We start from the raw sequence: 25873 nt of genomic DNA, 5'->3' as shown, positions 1-25873 counted from the left end.
TTTTTAGTTTCATTTGTTTTTATTTAATTCATACGATGCACCCAGCTCAAACCTTCTTTAGCTCGTTTATTCTAACATTTTGTATAGTTAACGCTAACAAAATATATAAAGAAAAATACACATCTAGCCAAGGTATGTAATCAAAAATAATTTTTAGATTCAGTAAATCTACTTTTTGGATTTTACATAGTTTAAGGTATTACAATACGGAAATTAAAATATAATTGTTGGCTAGAATCTTGAACTTTTGTTGTTGGAGCGAAAAAAATTGCATGTAAATAAATATAAAATTAATAAAGAAATTAAAAACAAAAACAATGCTTTGCACAAAACGCCGCACGACAACGTAATAAATCAAAAACTAAATCTATGTTTCACAAACTAAATTGCATGCTATTGGATACAATGGCCGAACCTGAATTGATTGCAAATGCTATTTTACATGAATTTGTTGGACACTGTTGCTTAGTTTTTGATATAACTTCCTAATATTCTTCAATTGCTATGATTTGCGGTGGTTTAGCAGTAGCCGTTGACTCCGCCGCAGCCGTTGAACCCGCTGCTACCATTGAAGCCGAGCTGTCGCAAGTTGTTGCTGCACCTGCTGCTACCGATGTTGTCGTTTGTGTGTCAGGCGTCTGTGCGGCTAATTGTCACTTTGAGTTACCTCCAAAATTGGCGCCACCCGCGGTCTCGTTGACACGCTGATATCGTGGTTTATTGCGGGTAAATGGCAAGTACTTGTACTTAATCATATGCTTGATTTGCCGCTTCATTGTTATGCAGAAAAGCGTAATAAAATACATGACCAATATGGGCCAAAACACAGGCACATTAAAAAAGTCAAAGAATGTGCAGAATAGACCGATAGCAGTACTTTTTGTCACCGACAACCAGAACTTAAACTCAGGCAGTCGGCGTATAAAAGGCCGGAATTCCTCATTACTATGCGTTGGCAAATTAGGTCCATCGTCTTCTTCATCTTGCGCATACGGATCAAACTCAGGGTCAATTTTTGGCGTCAAAAATGCAATGAATAAATTCAAGTGATAGATGCCTAGGGCATAACACACAATATACCAGCCCTGATAAATGAATATGCGCAGCACAAACAAAAGCAACACAAATCCGGCAAAAACCCAGCGCATACGTGTGTGCGGTGTGGAGCGATCAAGTGACGATTGGTAGGTCTGCAAACGAAGATAGAATCAAAATTGCGTCCACATACTCTAAATTACTTTTACTTACCTGTGATAAACGCTGAAAGAACTTTTTAACGCCACCGGCGCTACTCGCCGTCGAGGCACTGCTATTGTCTTCGTTCATCATAGTCCCTGCAGCGTTCTTTAGCTACCTCACCAAAAACAGCTACACGCTCTTCTCTTTTCACAATTGTGGACGACGTTGTATTTGCGTTTGTGATGTAAATTGGTTGGTGCTGCTTGAGACGCAATCACGTTGTCAAGCAAAAAGTGGACCAAAAACACTTCCTTAGCTTAAATTATTTCATTGCCTTGATGAGACGTCTACGCCTGGTCGACCTCCTTCCTCTTGCTTATACAAAATGCTTGTTTTAGTGTCGATTAAGCTGTCAATGTGTATTTCAAGTATCAATGCCTGCTGCTGACATATATGTAAATATAGCACAGTTGTTTACAAATTAATTAATTAAATTAATAATTGTGTCGGCATCAGTCATTTATTATTCTTTTTTCACACACTGTTCACCACGTCATTATGTCAAATATAATGCACTCTCTCGCAGCAGTATCTGTCAAGAGTACAAGTGTTGTAAAAGGTTGCAGTGAACAGTGATGTAAAACACAAAGTGGGCAGTGTCGCAAATCACACATATTTCTACGCTGCCAGACCGCAAAACCATAAAAAACGAACCCATACAATTATTTTCATTTTATTACTTTTGAATCTTATATAACAATGAATAAGTTTAAACGTAGTACGGCTTATTATTAACTCAAGTTTCGACGAATGCATCCTTCTGGTTTGGCTCTTCACCCGAAGACGACGCTTTTGCGTCAGCAACGCACTGTTCTATAGTCTCATGGAATTTATCAGCCAGTTCTTGCTTCTTAAAACGGCAGGCAAGACGTTCTACCACACCATCAGAGGACTCGGCATAATTAAAGTTCGCCCAGATAAAACTTTTTTTTTGTCCGTTCATGTACTCCATCGTGAACGACTTACTTATCTTCATGTTGAGTACCAGTTTATGAATTTGCTCACGACGCATGACCATGCGACAGGTGTTTAAAGTCGTATGCTTTAAAATCTTCAACTCGCCTACTCCTATAATGAACGAGATGACATTAACCTGACTCATTTAGCAAACACTTGTAGAAAAATTACCACGCTCCTTCCACTCTTTGGAATCTGAATTGAAGCGAAACAACGTCGCGCGTTCACCAAACAGTTTCACCTCGTTTTCCTCGCCGGTACTGACCACAATCTCATTGGGCAAAGCAATTATGGGCTCATAATGTGGATCGTAGTTATCATCATCGTTCACGCTTTCCGTAGTGTTGTCTTCTTTTGCTGTCGGTGACTTAAAGTTCTTGAAATCATCCTGATGCGTTAAGCCAAAATAGCCACCAGTGTCTGACTTTTGAAAACCAATCGGGTTACTGGTTCCCTTCGCTGCCAAGCTTGCAAAATCATCGCCGGCCTTTGCTGCCAAGTCTGAGAAACAACTGACAGTTTTTTGATCAAGAGACGAAGGGGAGATACCTGGATTCGTTCCAGAGGTCTCCGCAATATTCTCTTTGTTGTCCTTGGTCTGTTCCTGGCTGTTTGCCGTTTCCGCAACTGTGATTGTTTTATCCCTCACCTGACTGTCAAATGAGAGAGCCACACTCGATCCAGAGATGGTGCCGAACGTAAAACCGGGTGAGCTATTGCTGTTTTTGAAGCTGCTGTCACCGAACGGGCTAAAAATTGACTTGGGCACCTCCTCTTGATTGCTGATTTGTGGAATCCCAGTACTACCAAATATCGAATTAGTCTGACTACTATATTTGTTTTCCTCGCCACTAAGACCTCCAAAGACGGACTGTTGCGGCTTGGCGGCGTTGTTTCCTCCAAACAGCGATGCACTAAGCCCAAAAACAGGTTTTTCTGAGAAAGCAAAATTAAAATCAATTCTAAATAAGATAGTACGAATTGTCGTTATACTACATAATTCGACAGATTTTCCTCGTTAAAGGCGCAGGACCAATGCTTACCTGGGTTCCCAAAGAGGAAGCCACCTCCCAGACCAACAGATTTTGTCTCCGTTTGATTCGGTGACGCGGCAGAGGTGACTGTAGAGTTGGCGGAGACAGCGCTGCTAAAACCGCCGAAGCTACCAAATTTATTAGTGGTGCTGTTGGCTGCCAGAGTACTTGCCTTGAGCAAGCCCCGATTGGGCGATGCAGCACCTTCCTGCCCCGGAAACTGATCCTGTTCCTTGGGTGTAGGTAACTTCAAGGCAGGCAATGTTAGGGGAAGTGGCTTAATCGCTACTTCATCTTTTGCCGGGTGTCCGTAATCAAAGTTTTCTGGCTCACAGCCACGACAGCCGCTGCAGCTCGACTGGGTTGTCAGAAACTCGCAACTGAGCGTAAGCTTGTTCGCCAGCGTCTGAATTTCATTGGAAATATCTGGTTCATCATCAGGTTTGCTGGGTGTTGCATTCAACTGCTCTTGCTGTTGGTTCTCCTCATCGCAAATGGGCTCAGCAGTGCCATTGAGGGCGCACTTCACCGTATTATAAAATACTTGCGCAATGTCCGCGTTTTTGAAGCGCAATGCAAACCGCTCCAATACAGACTCACCTTCGCTAAAATCGTGCACGGCAAACAACCATGTTTTTTCATCTTTGGGCTTATAGACCACGCTTGAGTTTAGCACATGATTGAGGCAAATTTTCAATACTTTTTCCCGCCGCATGACCACACGCAGATTTTTAGTCTCCTTATGACGGAGGATCTTTAGGTCGCCCAAACCGCGTTCTTTCCACTCCCCAGCCTCAGTCAGGCGATACAGCTTCGCACGTTGCACGTAGAGCAGGAATTCATCCTCTTCGCCCGTCCTAACATCAATCTGTAAGGGCAAAGTTTTTATTTTATGGGGTTTAATTTTTTTTTGTATATAATCCCTAAAAGATAAACTTTGTTTTACGTTACATTTAAATCAAACGTTACTTACTTTATCCGGCAACGGAATAACGGGTGCAAAATATGCATTATTCTCCTCCTCATCGACGTGACTTTCATCATCATTACTCACATCGGCTCCTCCACTAACTCCAATTGGACTTTTGGGTTGCTGATGTATCTTGGGCATTGAGAAACTAAATGTGTTGGAAACCAAATTACTGCTGCTTGTAACCGTTGTTGGCTTAAAATTAAAACTGGCAGAATTAAAGATGTTGCCCTCGATGTTTTTTTTGGGCATTACATTGGTAATGCTGTCGCTACTGGAGCCGCCGATTGATTTGGTTGACTCGACTGGAACTGCACCAAAACCAAACGTATACTTGCTCGAGGAAGCTGGAAAGTTTATCCCACCACTACCGTCAAGTTTGTTGTCCTTCTTAGGTACGTTGTCATCCTTCGGTGCCTGACAGGCTAGACAGTACAGTTGCGCGACATCGTTTAGGGTATAACAGTCTTTACAGTCCCAGCTACCTGTCTTCGGTTTGAAGGCATCTCCAAAGCCAACAGCTTTGGGTTTATCTGACACTGAGGCAGTGAGCTTAGTAGTAACTGCATCGCCAAAGTTGATATCGGACGCTACATTTGTTGTAGCAGCAAGTGGATCGGCTGGAGGTGGTAACTTTTCTAAAGCCGTTTTGGTATCAACACTAAAACTTTTCGTTGCTGTGGACTGTCCAAAACCAAAAGTAAATTTGCCAGCACTGCTGCTAAGATTTAGAACCCCACTCTGGTCGAGCGTTGCAGACTTTGGTGGAACTGTGTCATCTTTGGGAGTTTCGCAAGCCACACAATAAAGCTGCGCAGCATCGTTGTTGGTATAGCAGCCTTTGCAGTTCCAGCTTCCGGCTTTTGGCTTAAAAGCATCTCCAAATCCGTGAGTTTCGTTTTCAGTATCCTTATTGACGTTTTTGTCAATCTGTTTGTTTTGCGGTTCAGGATTAGGTTTCTCTTGGGACATGACTGCCTGTGCCTTGAGTACCGAATCATAAAACTCTTTACATATTTCGGCGGTCTTAAATCGCACACATAGCAACTCGGTGGTCATCTCCTGCTCGGCATAATCTGGTGCTGCCCAGGTTAGCGCATTCTGTGTATTATTTAAATAGCTGAACTTAGCGTCTGGCTGAAGACGCTGATTGCAGCACACTTTGAGAACCTGTTCCCGGCGCATGAGCAGTCGTACTAGACTGGGATCCGTTTTCTTCTGAAGTAGCTTAATATTGCCCAGGCCACGCTCCTTCCATTCGTTTGTTTTTTTGTCGAAGCGCAATAATTTGGCGCGATGCTCGAAAAGTACCAGTTCATCCTCCTCGCCAGTTACTACTTCGACCAGCTCTGGCAACGGGATCACAGGTGCAAATTGCGCTGTAGGCACATATTCCTCCTCAGGTTCTACGTCTGAAGCAGTCGATTGATTTTGGGTCTGTAGCTGAGGTCCTGCATGTTGCTCACTTTGCACTGCAGGTTTACTGAAAAGGTTGCTGCCAAAGTTAAAAGCAGTTGTGAAGGCTGTGTTGCTACTACTTGTGTCTGTTACAACTGATACACTACCAAAAGAGAGATTAACCGAAGGCTTAGTGCCCTTTGAGGTAGTGCCAAAGTTGAAATTGGCGAAGGGCGAGGATGTCGCAGCGTTTGTTGTACCGGGTAAATTACCAAAAAGTGTCTTGGGAACTACAGCGTCAACTTTAGGTTCAACTTTACCCACCTTAACTGGCTCTATTTGTTTGGGCAACGCACTTGCAGCAGGCGTGCTGGTCACAAAGCTGTTGATGGCGCTACTCTTAGCAAGACCAAATACAGGCGGCTTTATTTCATTTGTTTTTGTTTCTCTTGCCGCTTGTTCAAAAGCTAACTTAAAATCTTTGGCTGTCTCGGCCAGCTTAAAGCGGACAAGAAACTTTTCCACTTTTAACTTCTCATCCGCAAAATCATTGGCTGCCCATAGAAAAGACTTTTCCTCTTTATCCTGCTCGGGCGTGGTAAGGGTCATACCCGATGTGATTTTGTGATTTGCACAAATCTTATGGGTCTGCTCACGTCGCATTAAAATTCGCGTGCAACCGCTGGTTTGGTTCGTCAATATTTTAATGATACCGATTCCGCGCTCCTTCCACTCTTTGTCAACATGCCGAAAAAGCTTGGCTCGATGACTGAAATTGACTTTCTCATCCTCCTCTCCGGTACGCACTTCCACTTCTGCCGGTAGCGGTATGATGCCTTGAAAATCTGGCCGTGGATCATAGTCTAGCTCAGCAGACGCATCTCCAGCAAGACCATTATTGGGCTCACTCACGACGCTATCGTTGTTAGCTGCATCTGCAGCCAATTCTTTTTGCTTTTCGGCTGCTGCTTGCGCAACCTGCGTCTTGAATGAAAATGTGGATGTGGGCAGTCCGCTGAAAATGTTGCCTGCATTATTATTGCCTAGACTGAAATTAAAATCACTTCCTCCAACGGCGGCTGGCTCTGCGGACTGCACTAAACTGGGCTTTATATGCTGGGGCGGTATGGTGACACTGAGAGTCGGTTGGGCACTAGCGACTGCTGTTTTGGGAAGCGGATCTGAGCTGGTGATAACCACATTGGCTGGAGGCTCCTTTTCCACTGGCTGATTATTGAGTGCCCGATTAAAAATAGTTGAAGAAGCGCCACCGGCCGAAGGAGCTAAGGCTGGAGCAGCCGCAGCAGGAGAAGCGTCGACAGGTGCAGTTACTGCAGCAGTACCTGTAGCAGAAGCCAGTGTAATCGATGTGGTAGTGCCTATTGTGGGCTTGTGCTGTTGTAGAGGTGCCTGCACAGGCGGCTGTAGTTGTTGAGCTGGTTGCGGTACCGGCTGTGGAATTTGAACGTTCGATGGCAGAAATTGTGCTGTGTTGAAGAAGTTTGCACCGGAAGCCATATTAACGTTTTGTGGAACTGGATGGTGGTTATACGACTGTGCCTGTGAAACTTGCGGTAGTACTAAGCTGGGTGGCGGCGCAGCAATTCCATAATTCAAACTCTCTATAAATGGAGCACCTGTTGGATTCGGATACATGTTGGGCGGCACACTAAAGCTCGCTGGTGGACGTGGTCCTGTTGAACAAAAAATATAATTATTATTTTTTATATAGTTATTCTGTAAATAAAAATCCCGTCAGCTGTTATATGAATATATGTAAAATTTAATTCTGGCCGCAATATCTTGAACTGCCATTATGTTAATAGAATGTTTAAAGTCCATCTTCTAAAACCCCATAAGTTCGAATGAACGATTTCCGCTAATCTTGTAATGCAAATCTTGATGACGCATGTGCATGTCTCGAAAATCGTATTAAATAAATTTTAACAAAGTTATCTGAAAGTGAGTTTGAAGCTGAGCCGATGGTAAACCAAAATGTTTAATGCAACAGTTTTGAAAATAAACAAAACACTTATTCATTTAGTTTTTATGTAGTGCTTTGAGAATAACTTAAAAAAAACTCAACAATGAGTTTGAGGCCGATCGGATGGTAAGCAAAAGTTTGTTTAAATTTAATTTGTTTGATGTCTACAGAAATTTTTAATATATAACCAACAGAGAAAAACTGTTGTATATAGTTCAAAGTATTTCGCAATGTGTGGGCTAACTTACCATAGAGATTGGATGGCATGTTACTAGCTGCTGGCGGAGTTCTCATAAACTGGGCTTGGCTAGCGAAGTAATTGTACATTTGATTCTGGTTAAACATAGGGCTCCCATATGCTGCATTAGGCTGTGTAGCACTTCCGGACGGATATAAACGTTCTTGGGCATTATGAGTTGGCGGCACGGAATTTAAGTAATTTGTCTGGATTGCATCATCCATGTTTAAAAAGTCATCAAGACCAAGTGCAGCCGCTGCAGCAGCGGCGTCTACATCACGGGATTGAACTTCGTGACTGCAGCCACCATTCGTCTTCAATTTCTTAAGTAACTCTTCAATCATATCGAATTTTTCGGATATAGTTTTAATGTCTTGGCGCATAGCCTCCAAATTACCGCCTACATTATCCTTGAGAACGCACAATTGTTTGCTTATTAGTTTTATCGTTTGCTCCAGGTGTAAGGTAGCTGGCGATTGCGACTCCAGCTGGCGCCTTGAGCGATTAAGCGACTGTGCAGCACCAGTATAATAATCATCCTCAGCATCCTCATAGGTACTGGAATTGTTATGAAGTTCGGGTGAACCATAGCGCTCGTCAGCTAAAGAATTCTTTAGTTCGCGCTGCACCACAGAGCTGAGTGGATGCTCATGATTATTTCCAAGTAAAACCTTAGTTTCCCTCAGGCACTCTATTCGTCGTTCTTGAAAGTTTTGACGCGCCACTCGAGACGTGTGGCTTGAATCTGCCAGCTGACGATAGGCCTCCGCCTGCAGATATGTGGCCATGGGCAACTTAAGGCCATGAATATCTTTTACGAACTCTTGGTGATTTCCTAGCTTTATTGAACGCTTACTTAAATATGCGAGAGCTTCTTCAGCCAACTGCTTTACCTGTATCCAGACACTGCTTGCATTGATATTCATATATTTAAAGTACCTATAAAATGGCTCCAGCTTATGCTCCTGATGACGTATCATCATGCTAATACCCAGTTTGTAAAATGCCTCGATCCGCGTTTCCAAATTAGCACAATCCTCACGGCTGGCTAGCAGCTTGCCAAGTTGGAGTAGCATTATTATTTCAATATGCGGCTCATTCTGGCAGCGCACTACCTCAAGTCCGAACTGGAGGTGGTCTCGGTGCTCAATGCGATGGTTTTCACCAATGTCTATATTGTCGTGAATGCGCTGCATAACAGTCCACCATCTGTTCTGCTCCGGTGTTATCAACTCATTGTGTCCCATTATGTTTGCAAAAGGCAGCATATAGGGCCGTGCGGCCGCGCTGCGATTGCCCACATGGTAGCTATTGTAACTCTCGCGTTGCACATTCATCTTACGCTGTGCCTGTAGTACAACAGCATACAGAAAAATGTCTACATCCACCTGACTTAGAGTGTCAACACTGCAGTTGCTCAAAGGCTGCTTACAATCGCGACGCAAGGCTTTATAAAAGTGCACGCGCGGCGCCTCTGCCAAATTGTCAGTGCTAAGCGCTAGGTAAACATGGTGTTCTAGAGTTGATGGTGTTAGCTGAAGCGCCAGCTGCTCATGTTCTTCAATTTGGGCAAGCGATGGCCATTCGTAAAGCGGCTGTTGGAGGCGCTGATCACGTACTAAATATGACGATTGCTCCTTCAATTTGTTTTCGGGATGCGTGTATAACTGTTGATAAAGCTGTGATCGCCACTGGCTGTCTACACAGTGTTGGCGTGCTGCCGCCAATAGCTCATCGCTATTCGGCCAAAGGCCTTGCAATTGGCTTTCCCACAAATCATTTTGTCCGGCATCATCTATAGGTATTTGCACACAGCCGAGAAGGGTTCGTCCTAGCTGGGCACACCGAAAGGCGGCTTGATGCCGCCAAAGGTTAAGCAGCTTCTGCTGCACGCTGTTGCAATGGCGTTGCCAATAAGATGATTTCGCCTCATGCAAATTCTGTTGATAGCCAAGTAACATCAACGGCAGAGCTGCACGCACCGTAATGGACCATTTGTTTTTGTTGCCGAGAATTTCACGCTTAAAAAGCACCGTTACTGCGTGTAGGAACAATTGTCCAGCGTAGTGTTCTAGACAATATTGATGCAGTTCACGGCTCCCGTTAATCGAAAGCTGATCGGCAAGTAGACTAAATTTGTATACATACTGATCCAATTTAAAGAGCTGGGCAATGCTTTCCCCCAAACTATTGCTGGCATCGGATTGCAGGTTGAGTTGGAGGAGCCGATCGAAAGTGATAAGCAACAACTGCCAGTATGGCCAATCCTTTGATGTCTCTTTGGACTCGCATTTCTGAAGCACCGTCGAAACCACATCGTACCACTCAGTCGACTGGGAGTGAGCAGGGAATTCGAGCTCTGTTTTGTAAGCATAATTAAAGGCTTCGTCGATGCGTTTTTTTTCCAAGTAGGTTTGTAGCAGCCGTAACTGCAATAGCGTATTATGTGGACGGGTCAACAGCTCTTTTTTTATAACAAGTTCCATCGAGTTATCCAGCTCTGCCCAACCTACTGTACCCGCCGAGGAGCGCATGCGGAGCACAAGCAGCAATTCGCTTTCTTGAAGATCTTCAACCGTGCTAGCCAACTCCAACCAATAGCTAACCCTATCTGGTGTGCAGAGAGTCTTTTGCTCATATAGCATTCTGCAACACTCATTTATAACGTCTGACTGCTTGGGATTTAACTGAATGGAGCGTTGGTAGTGCTCAAACGCCTTTTGGTAATCCGGATTTTTCAACTGTTTATAACAGCGGGCAATTAGCTTATGAGCGCCAGCATCGTCGTTTACCTTCAAAAAAGCATTTAAATGCTCAATGGCCTTGGCGTATTCTTGGATCTTGCTATACAAGCGGCCCACCGCCCAGCCCTTCATGTCGCGCTGTTTGTAAAGGAAGAACATATAAAACATAACCTCAATTAGTATTGCGATATGCATTATATACATGTATAATGTCATTGGATGAAACATTACATACAATCCAATTATTACAGTATTTATTTATTATACTATTAAGAGAAAAACTTAATTTGTATGCATATATGTAGGTATATCCTATAGCGGCTTCTTGAATGCTAAGAGACGCCGATACATATACGTACACAAATGCGTGTGTATGTATGCATATGAATGGCGGGCACCCATTATTTCGCAAGCGTTGCTAAAAAATTGCAATGCAGACGCAATAGTGTTGTATGCAACTAACCTCTGGGCCAGGCGGAACTTTAGAAAACATTTTGTGGACATGCTCATCCACCTCTTTCCGAGTTGTAAACATAGTTTATTTTCTTAATGTTTTATAACTTATATTTTTCACGTTTTCTTGCGCAAAAATGTGCCTTGTTCTTACTCGTCATGCACTCTGCGACAGTGAAAACAAATCATTAATTTTTAGAAAGAAAACAATTAGCTTTCAATAAATTTTTTTTTCTTTTAAACTGACTAATAAATCTTGTTTCTTATCAAGTTAAATTTGTTATATTGTAAAGAGCTGTACAGCAAAGAATCACTTTTTAGCGCGCACACTGCACCGAAATCAGCGAATATGCTTATACGATATATCGATAACAACCATAAAAAATCTATCGAAGTATGTGGAAAATAATTGGCCATATTATTTGTAATTAAAATTATCCATATCATGTATTCTTGAACACAAATTTTGTTCACTATAATTTGCGGTTCGTTACGTTAAGTTGTACACATAACTTTTTTGATAAATATAAAGTTACATTTTAGTGTGACCATTGCCAAAGCCAATAATGTCAGACTTATTAAGATAGCACCATTAGCAATTATCGATGAATTTTTTTATTATGATAGTAACACTTGGTAATATTTCGATTATTTTTGACTTGTCTCGCTATGTGTGTGTGTATATATTTATGTGTATGTGAATATTGTACAAGAAAATTTTTTTGAAAGTTCTATAATACAAAAACCCATTAATATTGATTATATTAACTAATGTTGCTACATATCTTCCATGGTAAAAAAGATAAGGCAAATATGCAAGTGCTCTTGACGCCCGAAGACAACCAGATTAAATAACAGTTTTACGAGCACTGTGACTTTGAGCAGCGGCGTCAACAGTTTTAGACGCCGCCGAAGTGCCGATATCAATTGCCTATTTACAATAAATCGATAGGTTTGCGTAAGCGCAGCCAACTTAACAGAAAAATGTAGCTGCGAAGAAGTAGAAAAATCGTATATGAAGGAGTAAAAGTGGAAAATAAACATAAATACATAAAAAGCCTCGCAAAGAAAGTTCTTCTCAAGTTTATATCATAAAGACGAGGTTTGCGAACTTACTGGAAGTCTATATAGACTGACATATACACACATTCAAAGTTGCATCAGCATGCCTGATTCCGGCGACTGCAGCGATGCAGAGATGAATCAGCCGTCTTGCAGCAGGAAGACTGTACAGAGTAATGATCGTGAGAAGAGGAATCGTCGAATAATTATGCGAATTGAATTTAACGATTCGGACGACACGGACGCGGATGATTCGCCTTCGGTATCAAGTAATGACAATGCTGCCCCTGCCCTTGCCTCTGCTTCTTCGAGTGCAGGTATTGACCTTGGTACGCGGGTGACAGGCTCGTCGGGCTTACAATCTTGTCAGAGTTACCGATCTAATCGAAAACAACTTCCCCATGACATTAGCAACGCTAACAGAAATGGAGCGGCAAATATGTCGGTTCTCCAGCTTAAAAGACGTGGTGATGCAAGCCGACTTTATTCAGCCAATGATCCTGACAGTGGTAGTGAGGTAAAAGTTTGATTTAATTATACATATTTATTGGTGTATCCTTTCTTGCCTTCCTTTTACGTATTTTTTTTTTTTAACTATAATGAATATTTGAAAGTGATTTGAGTTACAATAAAGAGCAAGAAGGATAAGGATTTACCCTATAGTATCTGAAATATACCTATATATAGTATCTGAAAAGCTAGAAGTGTTTCTTAACAAATTATTACATTTTATCTTTTTTTATCCTCAGATTGATGAAAAAATTACGAGAAAGCGGGTACGTGGAAAGAAACGAAAGAAATTAATCATTTCCGAGGATGAGAATGAAAAAGCGGCGGCCAATAATATTATCAGAACTGATGTTCAAGCGGATCTCGATGGCGGTTTTAGTTCTGATGGCAGTAACAACAGTAACGATCTGCTGGAGAAATGCCCAATTTGCCTGTTGACGTTCCGCCAACAGGAGATCGGCAGACCTGTTACGTGCGAGCACATGTTTTGTGCAGCCTGTATTGAGGCATGGGCGAAAAATGTTCAAACTTGTCCCATTGATCGACTTGCGTTCGATAGAATCATTGTGCTTGATAGTTGTCAACGACGCAACATTGTTCGCGAAGTTCGAGTAGACCTGAGCAAGTCAAAAAAGGAACTAGTGTTAGACGACGAGGAGTACGCGACTGGTATTGTGGACAATGATGATGATGATATTACCAATTGTGAAATATGCAGTAGGCCGGACCGCGAAGAAATAATGCTGCTTTGCGATAGCTGTAACCAAGGTTACCACATGGACTGCTTAGATCCGCCTCTTTATGAAATACCTGCAGGCTCCTGGTACTGCGACAACTGCATTGACTCAAGCGAAGAGGCTGAAGACGAAGATTTAGAGCTGGCTGAGGACTTACACACTCTGTACGAAGATATTCGTGGAATGGGATTGCCAGAAACGCGTTTTCGTGTACGTCAAGTCCAGCAGCCTCGTATTTTACGCACTCGTCAAAACGAACGAATACGGGCCGCAGTCTTGCGGCACACCCAGACGAGATCCCTGAGCCAGGCTGTAGCAGAAGCGCAGTTGGAAACCACAACAATGATACAAGCAACCACTCGACGCAATCAAAATGGCACAACAACGCGAACCACACGCACTACAACAACAAGACGAAACGCCACATCGCGACGACGAAGTAGCCGGCGTACGAATCATCGCACATACGTAGTAGAGTATGATATTAATAATTTTGATGAAAAGTTCGCAGTAAGGACTAGCAAAAAGGTCATACGGCGTAGAAGAAGACGGAGAGTAACCCGCAAAATTAGATCCAAATGCGCTCGAAGCTTAGATGACAGCGCCCGAATGTCGGCCAGCAAGCGATTAGCGGAACAACTTGGCGTCAAAATGGACGGAGTGCGTAGATCGCATATAAGCGGTGGCAGCTCTTCTAGTTTCACATTATTTGGCAATCCTAACAACTTGGAGTATTTTTCGGATAGCGATGAAGTTCGCGATGATGTTGGAGGAGATATTAATATTGGGAACTCAGCTTCAACTGCAGTTCAAACGTCAGTTCGCAGTTCTTGCATAGGAGCGCCGCGCAATCGCAAAGCGCTCCTCCTGGGCAAAGCGAGAATAGGTACCTCAACACGCAATTCGGCTGCTGCTACGGCCAGTGATATATTATCCAGTATAATGGAACTGCAAGATCGTTGGCATAATGCATCGCGAAATCTGAGCGAAGTCCATATTAATGCCGATGGCAGCCTGAATTTACCTGAGCGAGCGATGGCAACGGCTATGAACAAACCAACGAAAATAACTGATTTTAAGAAGCCTTCAGAACATATCACTAAAATGCCCCTTTATCAACGGGGCGGTTCTGGACCCAACCTAGGTCAAGGTGGTACTGGAAACTATAACAATCGCTATAGCGGTAACAACTCTCGTGGCGGTGGTGGCGGCGGCGGAGGAGGCAGTGCAGCTGCTGCTAATCAGTACCAACAACATTCAACTGGCAATAGTATGGCAAATAGCAGTGATAATTTGTCGGCAGAATCTAATTTTGGCAATCAAACTTTTAATAGCAACAACAACCCTAACAGCAACAGCAATACTGTGCCCAATACAAACTTTACGCCATTCAACATACGGTATAATTCACCTAATCAACAGCAGCGCAATCAAAATTTGCAACAATCGCGCCAATCATCATACGCGTCCAGCGGCATAAGTATGCCCTTAACGCCATCTGTCTCCCCATCCACCAGTTTTGCACACATAACTCCTCAGCAGCAACAGCGACCACTTTTCAGCGGCCTGCCCGCACCCGTTCTCGGCTCACGCATATCAATGCCACCGGTTTTGACTGTACCACCACCACCGGCACCGCCGCCCAGCTTGTCGTGGAACAGCTCATTGTTTAAACTTAGCACAGATTATGGGAAGCAAATTGATACTAAAAAATACGGTGACGACGACGATGAAAATTGTCCGAATTTCTCCATTTACTCACAGGAATCGCAGGCGGTAGCTACAGAACTCTTCGCGCAACCGCAAAAACCTGCAAAGAACTCAGACGAGGTAAGATTTCTTTGCTTGTAAGACTTGTATGAAAGCAATGTTTGACAAATGGCACTTATCTATAAGTGTCCGAAGAATGCAACTTTCTTTGGGGTTGGCAATATTCAAATATTTGTACCTATACTTTTTTTTGCATACTTTATATATCATTTGAACCAACACGAAAGATCAATAGTGTTTTACTCGAGAGCTCCCGAGATATCCTGCTCCCATAATTATTTATACCTTAACCTCGTCATTAAAAACTTGTGTCTAAATTGTCCGAAAATTATAAAATTGGACATGGATAACTGAAATGTATAACCATGTACAATAAATCAAAATAAGTATGATTGGTGAGTGTTTACCAAATTAGATGTCTGATTCTGATTATCTTTCTCATAGCCAGATAGAATATAGCTACGCAGACTTGATGCTGACCAAGAATAAACATACACCCTTGAAGGTTATAAGAATGCCTTCTACCGACTGCTTAGTACATAATACTTTTATACTGATACTCTCATTTTTAATGGTTACAGAGTATAATTATATTAATATCTGATAAAAATAGGTTTTTTTTAACAGTTATTGAGGCTTAGTTGCAGTCTGTATGTATGTAGCTCCCATTCACACCTCGAAATTCCTTGGCATACTAACCGTGATATGTTATTTTCTTTCTTTCAATTTTGAAATTATTTTACTTGTTCAGGATGACGACGAAATGAATGCAGATTTAGTACAATTAGATGATGATGACGATATACCATTGCCGCCAGAGCCTCAAACCGAAACGGTCGTCAATGTTAAGGATAATCGCAATGCCGGTAGCGATCTTTATGAACCGGAAAACCCGACAGAAGAGCAAGAAGAGGAAGAGAACGAGATTGTTAGAAAGCCTGTTCAATGCGGTGACAGCAACGTGGAAGAATGCAATGACAAACTGGAAAGTAGCAAATTGAATTGTGAACGAAGCGCATCGCCTACACCAGCTAGCAAAGAACCTGAAGATGATGATGAAACGAAAGCGCGCAGTACTCCTAGCCCCATAATCAAGGATGGCCAATCTGTAGACAGAGGCAAAGGTGTTTTGGAACTGTACGATGACAGTGATTGGGAAGAGTTAGAGATTGATAAACCGAAAGAATTTGAGAAGGCGCTCATTGAGGAAACTGTCGAGGATACTCCCGCTGTTGGTAATAACGAAACCACAGAAGGCGAGGTATCAGCGAAGACTTCAAGCAGCGAATCTGACCAAGATCGATCCTATACGCCATGTTTGGATGAGAAAAATATGGAGGAGGATGCAACGGTCGGACAGCAAAACGATAAATCAGATCCTTCATGTGAAGCTAAAAAAAGCAATTTCAACAAGTCTGAAGATGCCGAAGACAGTGAGGAGCGCGTGGCTGGTATGAGTACCGAACTCATATCCGAGGACGAAGAGTTGACAAATGAAAACGAATCAAAGCGACGCAGTCGCAGTTGTAGTCACCATCGCAATGAAGGGGAGACCAAAGTTGGTAAATCTAAGCGCAGTTCTAAACGTAGAAAGGAAGCTTCTGAGACGTTTAAAAAAGTGGGCAAGCGGCGAAAAGACCGCAATTACCGAGGCGATAAACAGCAACAACAGGACCGAAGTCATTCCCGTCGTTCTCACTCTAAGACGCTACGTTCTGTCACACGCAGCTGCAGTAATCGAAGTACCGATCGCAGCCGCAGTCGTAGTCTTACTAGATCGCCACGCGGTCGTAGACGTAATAGTCGTTCCAAGTCCTATTCCCGATCAAGATCGCACTCACATAGTCCACATGGCGGACGCCAACGAGCTACTTTCAGGGGTCGCGAATGTGTTCGAGGATTTGGTCGAGGCCGTGGTGGGTTACGGTTCAATTTTCGCAACCAGCAATTCCAGCATAGACACTACCAGCAAACCCATAATCAACACCAATACCCTCACCAGTACCACCAACATCATCAGCAGTATCAGTCTCAAAATCAATACCATATGCAGCCACATTTTCAGCGACAAAAGCGACGCGAACTGCCACGCTACGATGTCCGCAACGTCGTTAGCACGTCGCGTCATCACCAAAAGGATCGTTATGGCCGGGACGCAGCTCGGTCTGCTAGGAGTCGATCTGTTAGTTATGAACGGCGACAACGTTCCCGTAGCTATTCAGGTAGCTCCAGGCGCACGCGTACACGTTCAACCTCCCCGAAACGCTTCCGCAGTTTTAGCATTTCGCCAACTCCGCCACCAGGTGTTGCCAGGCATCAGCATGAACAAGGAATACGTCGCAGATCAGTGTCATCGGGTAATAGACGATTCGAACATTCACCGTCGAATTCTCAACCACTTCAACCAGCACATCGTAACAGCCCGCTGCAGCGAAGTAACAGCACAATATCTGTACGATCACGATCAAATACGCCCGCGCGAATGAATGGCAGCCGCAACATGCAGGGAGCAAAGAATTCGCCTGGCTATTCACCACGGTATACACCACGGCTAAGTCGTAGTGCTTCAAAAAGTCCACGAAAAAAGAAGAAAAAGAAGAGTGATAAGAAGAAGAAAGGCAAGAAGCGTCCTTCTAGTAACAGTCCGGTGGCTCGGCAGCGACGTATTTCGCGGCAACGTGACCCTTTTGATGATGCTGATGATTTCCTCGCACCTCAGTTGGGTAAAAAGTCCAAAAAATCATCAGCGAGCATAGGAGCCATGCATTGGTCACCGTCCCCCACGCCCAGTCTTTCTGCGGAACATTCACATTCACATTTTATTCACGAGAGTGGAGCTGGAACTAGTGACGAAAAGCCTGCGTCGTGGACGCCGCCCCTGACGTCTCCTCAAGCGCCCGTTACGCACTATACTGAAAATACTCATCGCAGCCTAACGCCAGTAGTAGGGAAAAAAGTGAAACCCAAGCGAGACAAAAGCAAGAAGAAGAAAAAGCCGTTAGACAAGCAGCGCAAGGACAAAAAGCGTAAGCGCCACACTATGACGCCTGAACCGTTGCCTTCAAAGGAGGTATTTGCATCGGGCAACAATATTCTTGTCAGCGTTAGTTTCAACAAGGAGGTAAACAATGCACTAGTAGGGTCGGGACAACAGCAGACTGTAGTAACATTGCCACCGACTAGGGATGAGTTCCTTGGAGGGCGGCGCACCTCCACAGACCGGCTAACTAACAGTAGCGGGGTAGCAAGTAAGAAGGCTAAACGCAAGCGAAAAAAGCTAGATGCAAAGCCTGTAGCGATTATTGATCTGGAACGTTCGCCATTTCAAGTGCACCAAGAGCCGGCTGATGTTATTGTGCTGACCGATAGCGAAGATGCAAATGATAATCAGCTCTTGATGAGACGCGAAAGGCGACGTAACAGCGTCGCATCCGCTACGGATCATGTGATGATGAGAGAGAATGGACAACGCGAAAAAACGCCACCGACCAATTGTTTGGAAACGATTTTGGAGGCTTCATATGAAAATCTCACACAAACTACCGGTCCTAAAACGCCACCGGAGCCACATCTTGTGAAGTTCAACTTACCCGCCAAAAAACAACACAAAGTGCGTAATAATCCGCTGCACGATGATGCCGACGATATACACTCTGCAGACGAACTAGAAACAGTATGCTCTCTGCGGGGTGCTATTGACGGAGAGCCGCAACAGCCACATGCTAATGACGGGCTCACTTCAGCGCAAAAGATAGGACCAAACACACCACCGGAATCGGGACCTTGTTCCCCGGATGCTTATGATCCTTTTGAGCCGACAAAATCACCCTCTTTATCCCCGCGTTCCCCAACACCAACTCCTGCTCAGAATCTAGAACCAATGACCTTGCAGACTTCCACTGGCGTTAGCGGTAGTGCTTGCGGTGGTGTGGAAAAAATTGATGCACTTACGTGCACCCTAAAACACAACAGCCACAGCGACGATCTGGTCGACGTTAACACAGGTACACCGACCTTGTCAAGCACTAGCAACACAACGACCCAAGTAAATACGAGTGTGAGCATTAATCCAGTAGAGCTGGTCATGGCACTCATGAGTAAGCCCAGTAACACCATTCAACAAGACCTGGCCAATAAATCCTGCGAAGTCTCGTCAGCATCGTATCTCAACAGCACTACAATGAGCACATCGTTGGCCGTGCCTGGTGCTGAGGATAATCTTGCTGATAATACAATTACGGTTTTGTCGAACGTCCTACTAACAAGTAGTAGTGTTGTGTCCGCGCCACAACACATACCCGTTATATCTAGTCCGCCGACTACACTAGTAAGAAAGTTGGGTACCATGCCCAAGACTGGCGGTAGTGTGGCCAGCAGCAGTAGTGGTATAGTGAATCTGCCCTCGGGTAGTGGAGCAATGCGTAACGGCAACACCGGTGTTAGTAGTATGGCCACTGTGCTGGACGACTCTTTCAATATGGAAATTGAAAGCCCATATTCTCCTGGTTCGGCAGACTACGAGGATTTGTTTGAGCCCCCGCCAGATGGCGGTAACGCAATTGGTTCAATTAGACGTTCAAAAAGCAGCGGGGTGCCTGCTGCAGGAGGTAAAGCAGAGATGTTTGACAATCTCTTTGGAAGCAGTTCCCCTGTGGCTCAACAAAGGATGCCATCGCGGTACAATGCCTTAACTGGAAGGAAACAGCAACGTGCAAATAACAAATCCGAACGCAAAACGAAAGTCAAAGGTGGGTTTCAATTGATAATACTTGTATTTGCAGTAACTTTAACCTTACTATGTAGGCTGTTGGGGCCGCAAAGGAAATATTAATAATTATTTGAAATCAGTGTATCTTTCCTGCAAAGGATCCTGGTTTACTCTGGTTTATTGACAAGAGAATTAAGGCATTATGTCCGTTTTGTTTTATATCTCATTCCGCTAATTTTTTGAATTTTCAAAGTTGTACGTACGTTGACTATATGTATTATTCTACATATCATCTACCAACATTATAAATCATCAGAAAGTAGGTTGTGCTTTGAATATATAGGTTATGTTTTGAGTATGTTCCTTAAATAAAAAAACACCAAACTCAGGGTAACGTCGTCCAGTTCATTATATCCTATATATTTATAGAATGGAATTCGCACTTATTTATTCCGTGCGTTAAACATTTTGCGGTTTGTTGCCATTTTCAAACAAATTTTGCTAACAATTACAATGATGTTTTCATATCATAAACTTTTCCATTATGTGGTTTTAGGTAGCAAATTGGTCGACGAGCACGTGAAACTCTATGACGATGTGCCCAATTCAGCAGTGGATTTACAAGTCAAGGATAGGGTAAGTAAATAACAATATCAATATGTTTTTGAAACTCTTCCATAAATCGGTTGTAGTTTATACGTAAGCTAAACCGCCAGGAACGTGTTGTTGAGGAAGTGAAGCTGGTATTGAAACCACATTTCAATAAAAAAGTGATAACGAAGGACGATTACAAGGATATTATGCGACGCGCTGTACCCAAAGTATGTGGCTGTTGCACACAAATACTACATGTTTTAATATATATCATCCAAACTTATAGATTTGTCACAGTCGCTCTGGTGAAATTAATCCCCACAAAATAAAAAATTTAATTGATGCCTATGTAAGGAAATTCCGCGCTAAACACAAGAAGTTAGGTCTGCTAAATACGGGACAAGTAAGCAGTGCCGTCAAATGTGCCGCATATTTAAAGAAGCTATAAGCAAACGTAGGGATAGTGGGCGGTGAGTATCTGAACGTGTTATGAGATATATTCAAAATTATTTTGAATCTCAAAATGGACAGCAAAATTGTCTTCATAGCGTTTTCTTAACAATATTATGTTCAGCGGCCGAAAGCATTCCTACGCCTCCATAAATCGATGCCCGTAAGCGCAAATACAAATATTGTCATTGCTACTGAAATTTAGTTGTTAAGTCAATTTTAGGTTACACTACAAATGATTTTAGAGAATAAGCTAATACAGAAGTGAAAATATATATTAAGCAGTAAAACTCGTCTGTTAATTTTCGTTTTTCTGATTTTATTGAAAGCACCGCAAACTCAAAAAGTTAAATAAAACAAATTTTTGTTGATTACTTTTTTTTATTTATATGACTTTATGAGTAATACTGCTTTGCTTTAACAAACTGTAAGTAAATAGATGAAAACAGACGGGCAAAAAAGAAACTTTTATTGGACCTCATGACTTAATCGATTCAATTTATATAAATTATTAATTCAATTATATTGACCCAATATATCTGTTGAAAATTCGGGATCATTTACTTAGGCACCTAATTACCCTCTGAATTATATTAGAGTTAGATTTTAAATGCAAATTGTCAAAAGGCAGATAGGGGAGTATTTTATTTGCAACATGAGTATTTATGTAAATCGTTGAAGAAACAAATGTAATTATGTATCAAGCGTAAATAACTGTATATTGTAATGCCTAATTTGAGTTAATTTTTAATTAAATAATTTGTCAATCATCATTTCTAAATAAAGAGTGCATACCTACAAAGTAACGTAAAATCAGTAGCAATCATATTATTGTGTACATATTTTACTAATTTATTTTGAAATACCAAAAATTAAACGTAGCTTCAAATTCATAAAATTTAAACACTGAGTATATTCAACGAAAAGTAAGCTATATTCCAATATATTGATGTCAGTTCATTAACCTAGAAATTGATGTGAATAAACAATTTTCGCGGCTATATTAAAGTTAACTTGGGGGTATATGAATGGAATTTTTGGTGTTTGGATATCTAATTTTATATAAACCCCGATTTTGGTGATTAAGACCGCGTTGTGCGATTATTATACCCTTGAGAGACGCCAATTGCATTACCAAAATCCAGATGATTTCCCGCCTGGCGGATTCTTTACTTTAATACAAGAACGAACACTTGATTTGTCTAGTTCCTCTAAAAAAAAAAATGCATATGATATGTAACAATGAAAACAACATAGTTAATCTAACTCACCGCTAATCGAAAAAGATGATTCTTGCATGTCTCGATGGCCATCAACACGGCCACGCACAGATGGCGTGCTGCATGGGGAACCTCCTGCCGCCAATGGCATATTACCAGCTAGCATTGCAGTTATATTTTTTTCTTCTGGTATTAAAATGTCTAATTCCGCAAATTTTTTAGCCAAGTGGCCGTTTTGATTTTCCTCGTGCTGCTCTTCAGATGATCGCACTTTTCCCTCAATAATGTCATAAACAAATGGCGACCGTAGGGGCATCGGTATGAAACGTCCAAACCCTTCTGCAACGCGAATAGATCCATTCTCGGCACAAATTCGTCCGCGCACTAATACATATTCAGCCACACCATGAACAGTCATACCTTCGAAAATATTTATGTCACAAGCATGATGATGGGTTTCTTTAGAAATGGTGCGTGTAGCCTGTGGATTCCATATAACAATATCAGCATCCGAGCCAACAGCTAAGATAAAAAAGATTTAAAAAGTTGATATTATATATATATATTTTTTTTTCAAATACATAGACTTTGGCCACATTTAAATATTTACACATTTTCAACATACCAATTCGTCCTTTTTGTGGGTAAATATTAAAAATTTTTGCGGCATTAGTGCTAGTTACAGCCACAAATCTACATGGATCAAGAAGGCCCTGATGTACTCCCTTCTCCCACACCACCGACATTCGATCCTCAGCACCATTAACACCATTAGGTATTTTAGTAAAGTCAAATAAACCCAGTTCTTTTTGTTTCTTATTATAGGTGCAGTTATCACTCCCTGTGACCTGTAGATCGTCGCTGTCATATCAAAAACGATGGAAGATTGTAAGATTAATAACAAATGTGTGTTTCTACAATATACTTACTATGCTAAAGATTTCATTAATTGCCTTGGCGTTTCTGCCGACATACGAATTGGTGGACTAGTAATATAATAAACTCGTTCCGATTTGCTAACACTGCTCATACTGCGGCCAATAGAGCTTGCAAGCGTTTCACCGAACACGGAATAGCCGCTACGACGGGCACGACCTACGAGTTCGGCAGAGGACTTGGTTGTTACACCAGCAACGTATAGAGGTGTCTTCATCTAAGCAGAATTTTTATAAGAAAAATTATTAAAGATTTATAGGCATTAGTATTTATATGCTGTACGTTTGATGATTTTAAGTGATATGAACAAAATTATTGGGCGATAATAATATGGGACAATCCAGTATCTATATTACTTACTTCGCCAGAAGCTTGATCAGGATCACGGCCGTCTTTGTATCGTTACTGGCCACAAAAGTTGATTTAGCTTATAGCCCTGTTTGATTTTAGTACGGGCACTGGCTATTGGTGCCGCGCTACCTTGATGCCATTTAATTTGCATATAATTTGAGTACATATAGCAGGCAATCAAGATTTATATATTTTATAAAAGTGCAGCATCGGGGGTTACATTTATTGGAGTATTATCAAGTGCCACATACCGCATACATTCTTATTTATGTACAAGAGTGCATCATACATAATGAAAATAATAATAAATTAAAAACAAAATAAACAATTATAGCAACATATATGTACATTTATTGTAACATTTCCTTAGTTCCCACGAGCTTTAATTTTATACAATTTTGACTAAATGTGTATTCCTACATTTTATTTAAATAATACTTACCTGGTGGGCTAAAATGCAAGCGCGGTGTACAGCCTCTGCTTCAACTTCCTCCTGCCGTGACAATTCATGCCCCTCGGGCCCGCATATTCCATCGGCTAACAAATTTTTGGTATTCTTCGCTATGATGTCACCATTCTCGGCATGCACCTAGTAAATAATTGAGCTCATCGTATATGATATGCTTACAGGTACAACTTACCAATGCCACCCCATTTAGGCTTCTAATTCGCTCGAAAATATCCAAAAGCTCAGAATCGCTTAACATGTAGAGGCCTTTATAGGCCATGTACATTTTGAACGAATTTACGCCTAGTTCCTTGCATAGTATACCAATCTCCTCGGAAACCGATTTGGACCACCAAGTAATTCCCACGTGTAAAGCATAGTCACAACATACCTTAGGGTCCGCCCAGCTACGCCACTTATCATAAGCCTCCACCATTGACTCGTGTTTTTTGGGTAGTACACAGTCAACTAATTCCGATAAAAATTATTAATATTACTAGTAACTAAACCAAACAGTGGTATTGAAGAGTTTCCTACTTATCATTGTAGTGCCACCAGCCACTGCCGCTTTTGTTCCCCGATAAAAACTTTAAATATAAAAAAAATGTTATACCATACGATAATGTAGTTAAATGAAAACTTACTCATCAACGGTAACGTTGTCTTCTATAGGACATTGAAGATGGGTATGAGGGTCAATGCCCCCCGGTATAATCATTCTTCCCGTTGCATCTATGATACGCACGCCTCCAGGTATTGTTATTTCGAAAGCAGGCCCAACAAATCTGCAATAAGTCCAATAAAATTAGTTATATAGTTTTTAATGGAGTTTTGTTATTTTTTACTTTATGATACCATCCTCGATGTAAACGTCTGCTTTAAAACTCTTATCATGATTTACGACTTCGCCGTTTTTAATATATATTCGATTTTGGGCACTTTGTAAGTGTATGGGCACTTTCTTCACAGGCTTTGGGCTAGCAGACATTGTTCTGAAAAAGGTAGCATATTGTATTAAATAATTTTGCGGCTGCTATTAACAATTTCCACACATCAATAATCGCAAATTATTCAGATCAGATAAACACGTAAGCGGCCAGTGACCTTTATGGACTTTAATGCGGCGAGCAGCGGTCTTAGCATTTTATGTGCAAATGGGAATTGTACCAAATTACTTGAACGTGCGACGACATTCCCTACACTTTTTTGTACATACATATATTTAACCAGAGATGAGTATAGTCATTAGAGAAAATTTAATCGGCTTTCTATTAATATTAATACATAGCTTAAGCTGGCTTTTGAAATAAACGGGTTAAGTTTTTATTGGACTTACCAACCCACATATATACGTATACATAAAAAGTATGAGGTACATTGAAGCAAAAATACTAGCGGTAATACAACTTTTGTTGAATCGATAAAATAGGCTGTCTAAACGAAAACCACGAACCCTATGTTACATGCGTGTGTAGGTATATATGCACAAAATTACAAGATAATATAATTTTCCGTAGTTGTATATCCTTGCGCATGTGTGTATACATATGTATCTTAAGACACAAAACTGTATATGTCATGTACATTTCTGTACATAAATATGTATGCAGCTTAGCAAATCATTCGATCTCTAAACGAGTTTCAACTTGATATGCCATATTCAGAAGACGATTTAAAAATGAAGTGTTGTTTCAGCTTAATAACCTTTTATATTTAACCGTTGAAGCTTCGAGGAATCTTATTTAGCAAACCAAGTAGCACACACCCACTTTTGCAGAAAAACTCGGATACTGGTGCAGTTGTCGATTTAACGTTATCGATATTTTGATGTGTTCAGTGTGCCCACTTTTTAGAAATTCGTTTACGCTTGTTTAACGTATTGGTTTTAATTTGCTGTACATCATAAAACGTTGGTACAAAATATTTAAGTTTACACTCAAAAGTAATATTAACACCCAATTTTCCCCATTTTCCAGCAAAATGTTTTCTCCTAACCGAGCTTTAGGTCTTGAATATATCGGTATTTGTAAATAGAATGCTTAACTTAAATTATAGGTTGGCGTCCCTGTT

At 41.8% G+C, this 25873-nt stretch overlaps 4 protein-coding genes across 10 annotated transcripts; 1 reads left to right on the top strand and 3 right to left on the bottom strand.

Annotated features, from left to right (window-relative positions):
* Positions 1-30: 30 nt before the first annotated feature.
* On the bottom strand, positions 31-1699 carry LOC115767922 (protein RER1). The gene is made up of 2 exons (XM_030712290.1): positions 1249-1699; positions 31-1190 (listed from the first exon to the last, which is right to left on the bottom strand). The coding sequence occupies exons 1-2, from the start codon at positions 1327-1329 to the stop codon at positions 654-656; spliced, it is 618 nt and encodes a 205-aa protein (XP_030568150.1). The 5' UTR covers positions 1330-1699; the 3' UTR covers positions 31-653.
* Positions 1700-1896: 197 nt separating this feature from the next.
* LOC115767945 (E3 SUMO-protein ligase RanBP2) lies at positions 1897-11315 on the bottom strand. Its single transcript, XM_030712324.1, has 6 exons — positions 11028-11315; positions 7831-10702; positions 4204-7292; positions 3240-4098; positions 2368-3132; positions 1897-2307 (listed from the first exon to the last, which is right to left on the bottom strand). Exons 1-6 carry the CDS (start codon positions 11097-11099, stop codon positions 1976-1978), a joined length of 7989 nt encoding a protein of 2662 aa, XP_030568184.1. The 5' UTR covers positions 11100-11315; the 3' UTR covers positions 1897-1975.
* A 436-nt stretch (positions 11316-11751) lies between these two features.
* LOC115767939 lies at positions 11752-22989 on the top strand. Of its 4 annotated transcripts, none has more exons than XM_030712314.1 (7): positions 11752-12596; positions 12829-15156; positions 15848-19844; positions 20361-20440; positions 20497-20625; positions 20685-20868; positions 22894-22989. In XM_030712314.1, the coding sequence occupies exons 1-6, from the start codon at positions 12183-12185 to the stop codon at positions 20844-20846; spliced, it is 7110 nt and encodes a 2369-aa protein (XP_030568174.1). In that variant the 5' UTR covers positions 11752-12182; the 3' UTR covers positions 20847-20868; positions 22894-22989. The 4 variants fall into 4 exon arrangements, with proteins under 4 accessions (XP_030568174.1, XP_030568173.1, XP_030568172.1 ...); XM_030712313.1 differs by lacking the exon at positions 22894-22989 and adding an exon at positions 20973-21054 and having other exon boundaries at positions 11753-12596; XM_030712312.1 differs by lacking the exon at positions 22894-22989 and adding an exon at positions 20947-21029 and having other exon boundaries at positions 11753-12596.
* LOC115767941 (dihydropyrimidinase 1-like) lies at positions 21964-25586 on the bottom strand. 4 transcript variants are annotated; one of them, XM_030712315.1, is made up of 10 exons: positions 25508-25586; positions 24649-24795; positions 24448-24588; positions 24341-24390; positions 23997-24271; positions 23798-23944; positions 22998-23221; positions 22694-22929; positions 22120-22590; positions 21964-22059 (listed from the first exon to the last, which is right to left on the bottom strand). In XM_030712315.1, the coding sequence occupies exons 2-10, from the start codon at positions 24789-24791 to the stop codon at positions 21980-21982; spliced, it is 1767 nt and encodes a 588-aa protein (XP_030568175.1). In that variant the 5' UTR covers positions 24792-24795; positions 25508-25586; the 3' UTR covers positions 21964-21979. The 4 variants fall into 4 exon arrangements, with proteins under 4 accessions (XP_030568175.1, XP_030568178.1, XP_030568176.1 ...); XM_030712318.1 differs by lacking the exon at positions 25508-25586 and adding an exon at positions 25140-25216; XM_030712316.1 differs by lacking the exon at positions 25508-25586 and adding an exon at positions 24908-24926.
* Between the last annotated feature and the right edge of the window lie 287 nt (positions 25587-25873).

Source organism: Drosophila novamexicana, unplaced genomic scaffold (genome assembly GCF_003285875.2).
Source record: "Drosophila novamexicana strain 15010-1031.04,08,12 unplaced genomic scaffold, DnovRS2.1 tig00001488-arrow-arrow-pilon, whole genome shotgun sequence".
Taxonomy (NCBI): domain Eukaryota; kingdom Metazoa; phylum Arthropoda; class Insecta; order Diptera; family Drosophilidae; genus Drosophila; species Drosophila novamexicana.
The sequence above is the reverse complement of the archived record's forward strand: the minus strand, read 5'-3'. Positions and strand labels throughout refer to the sequence as shown.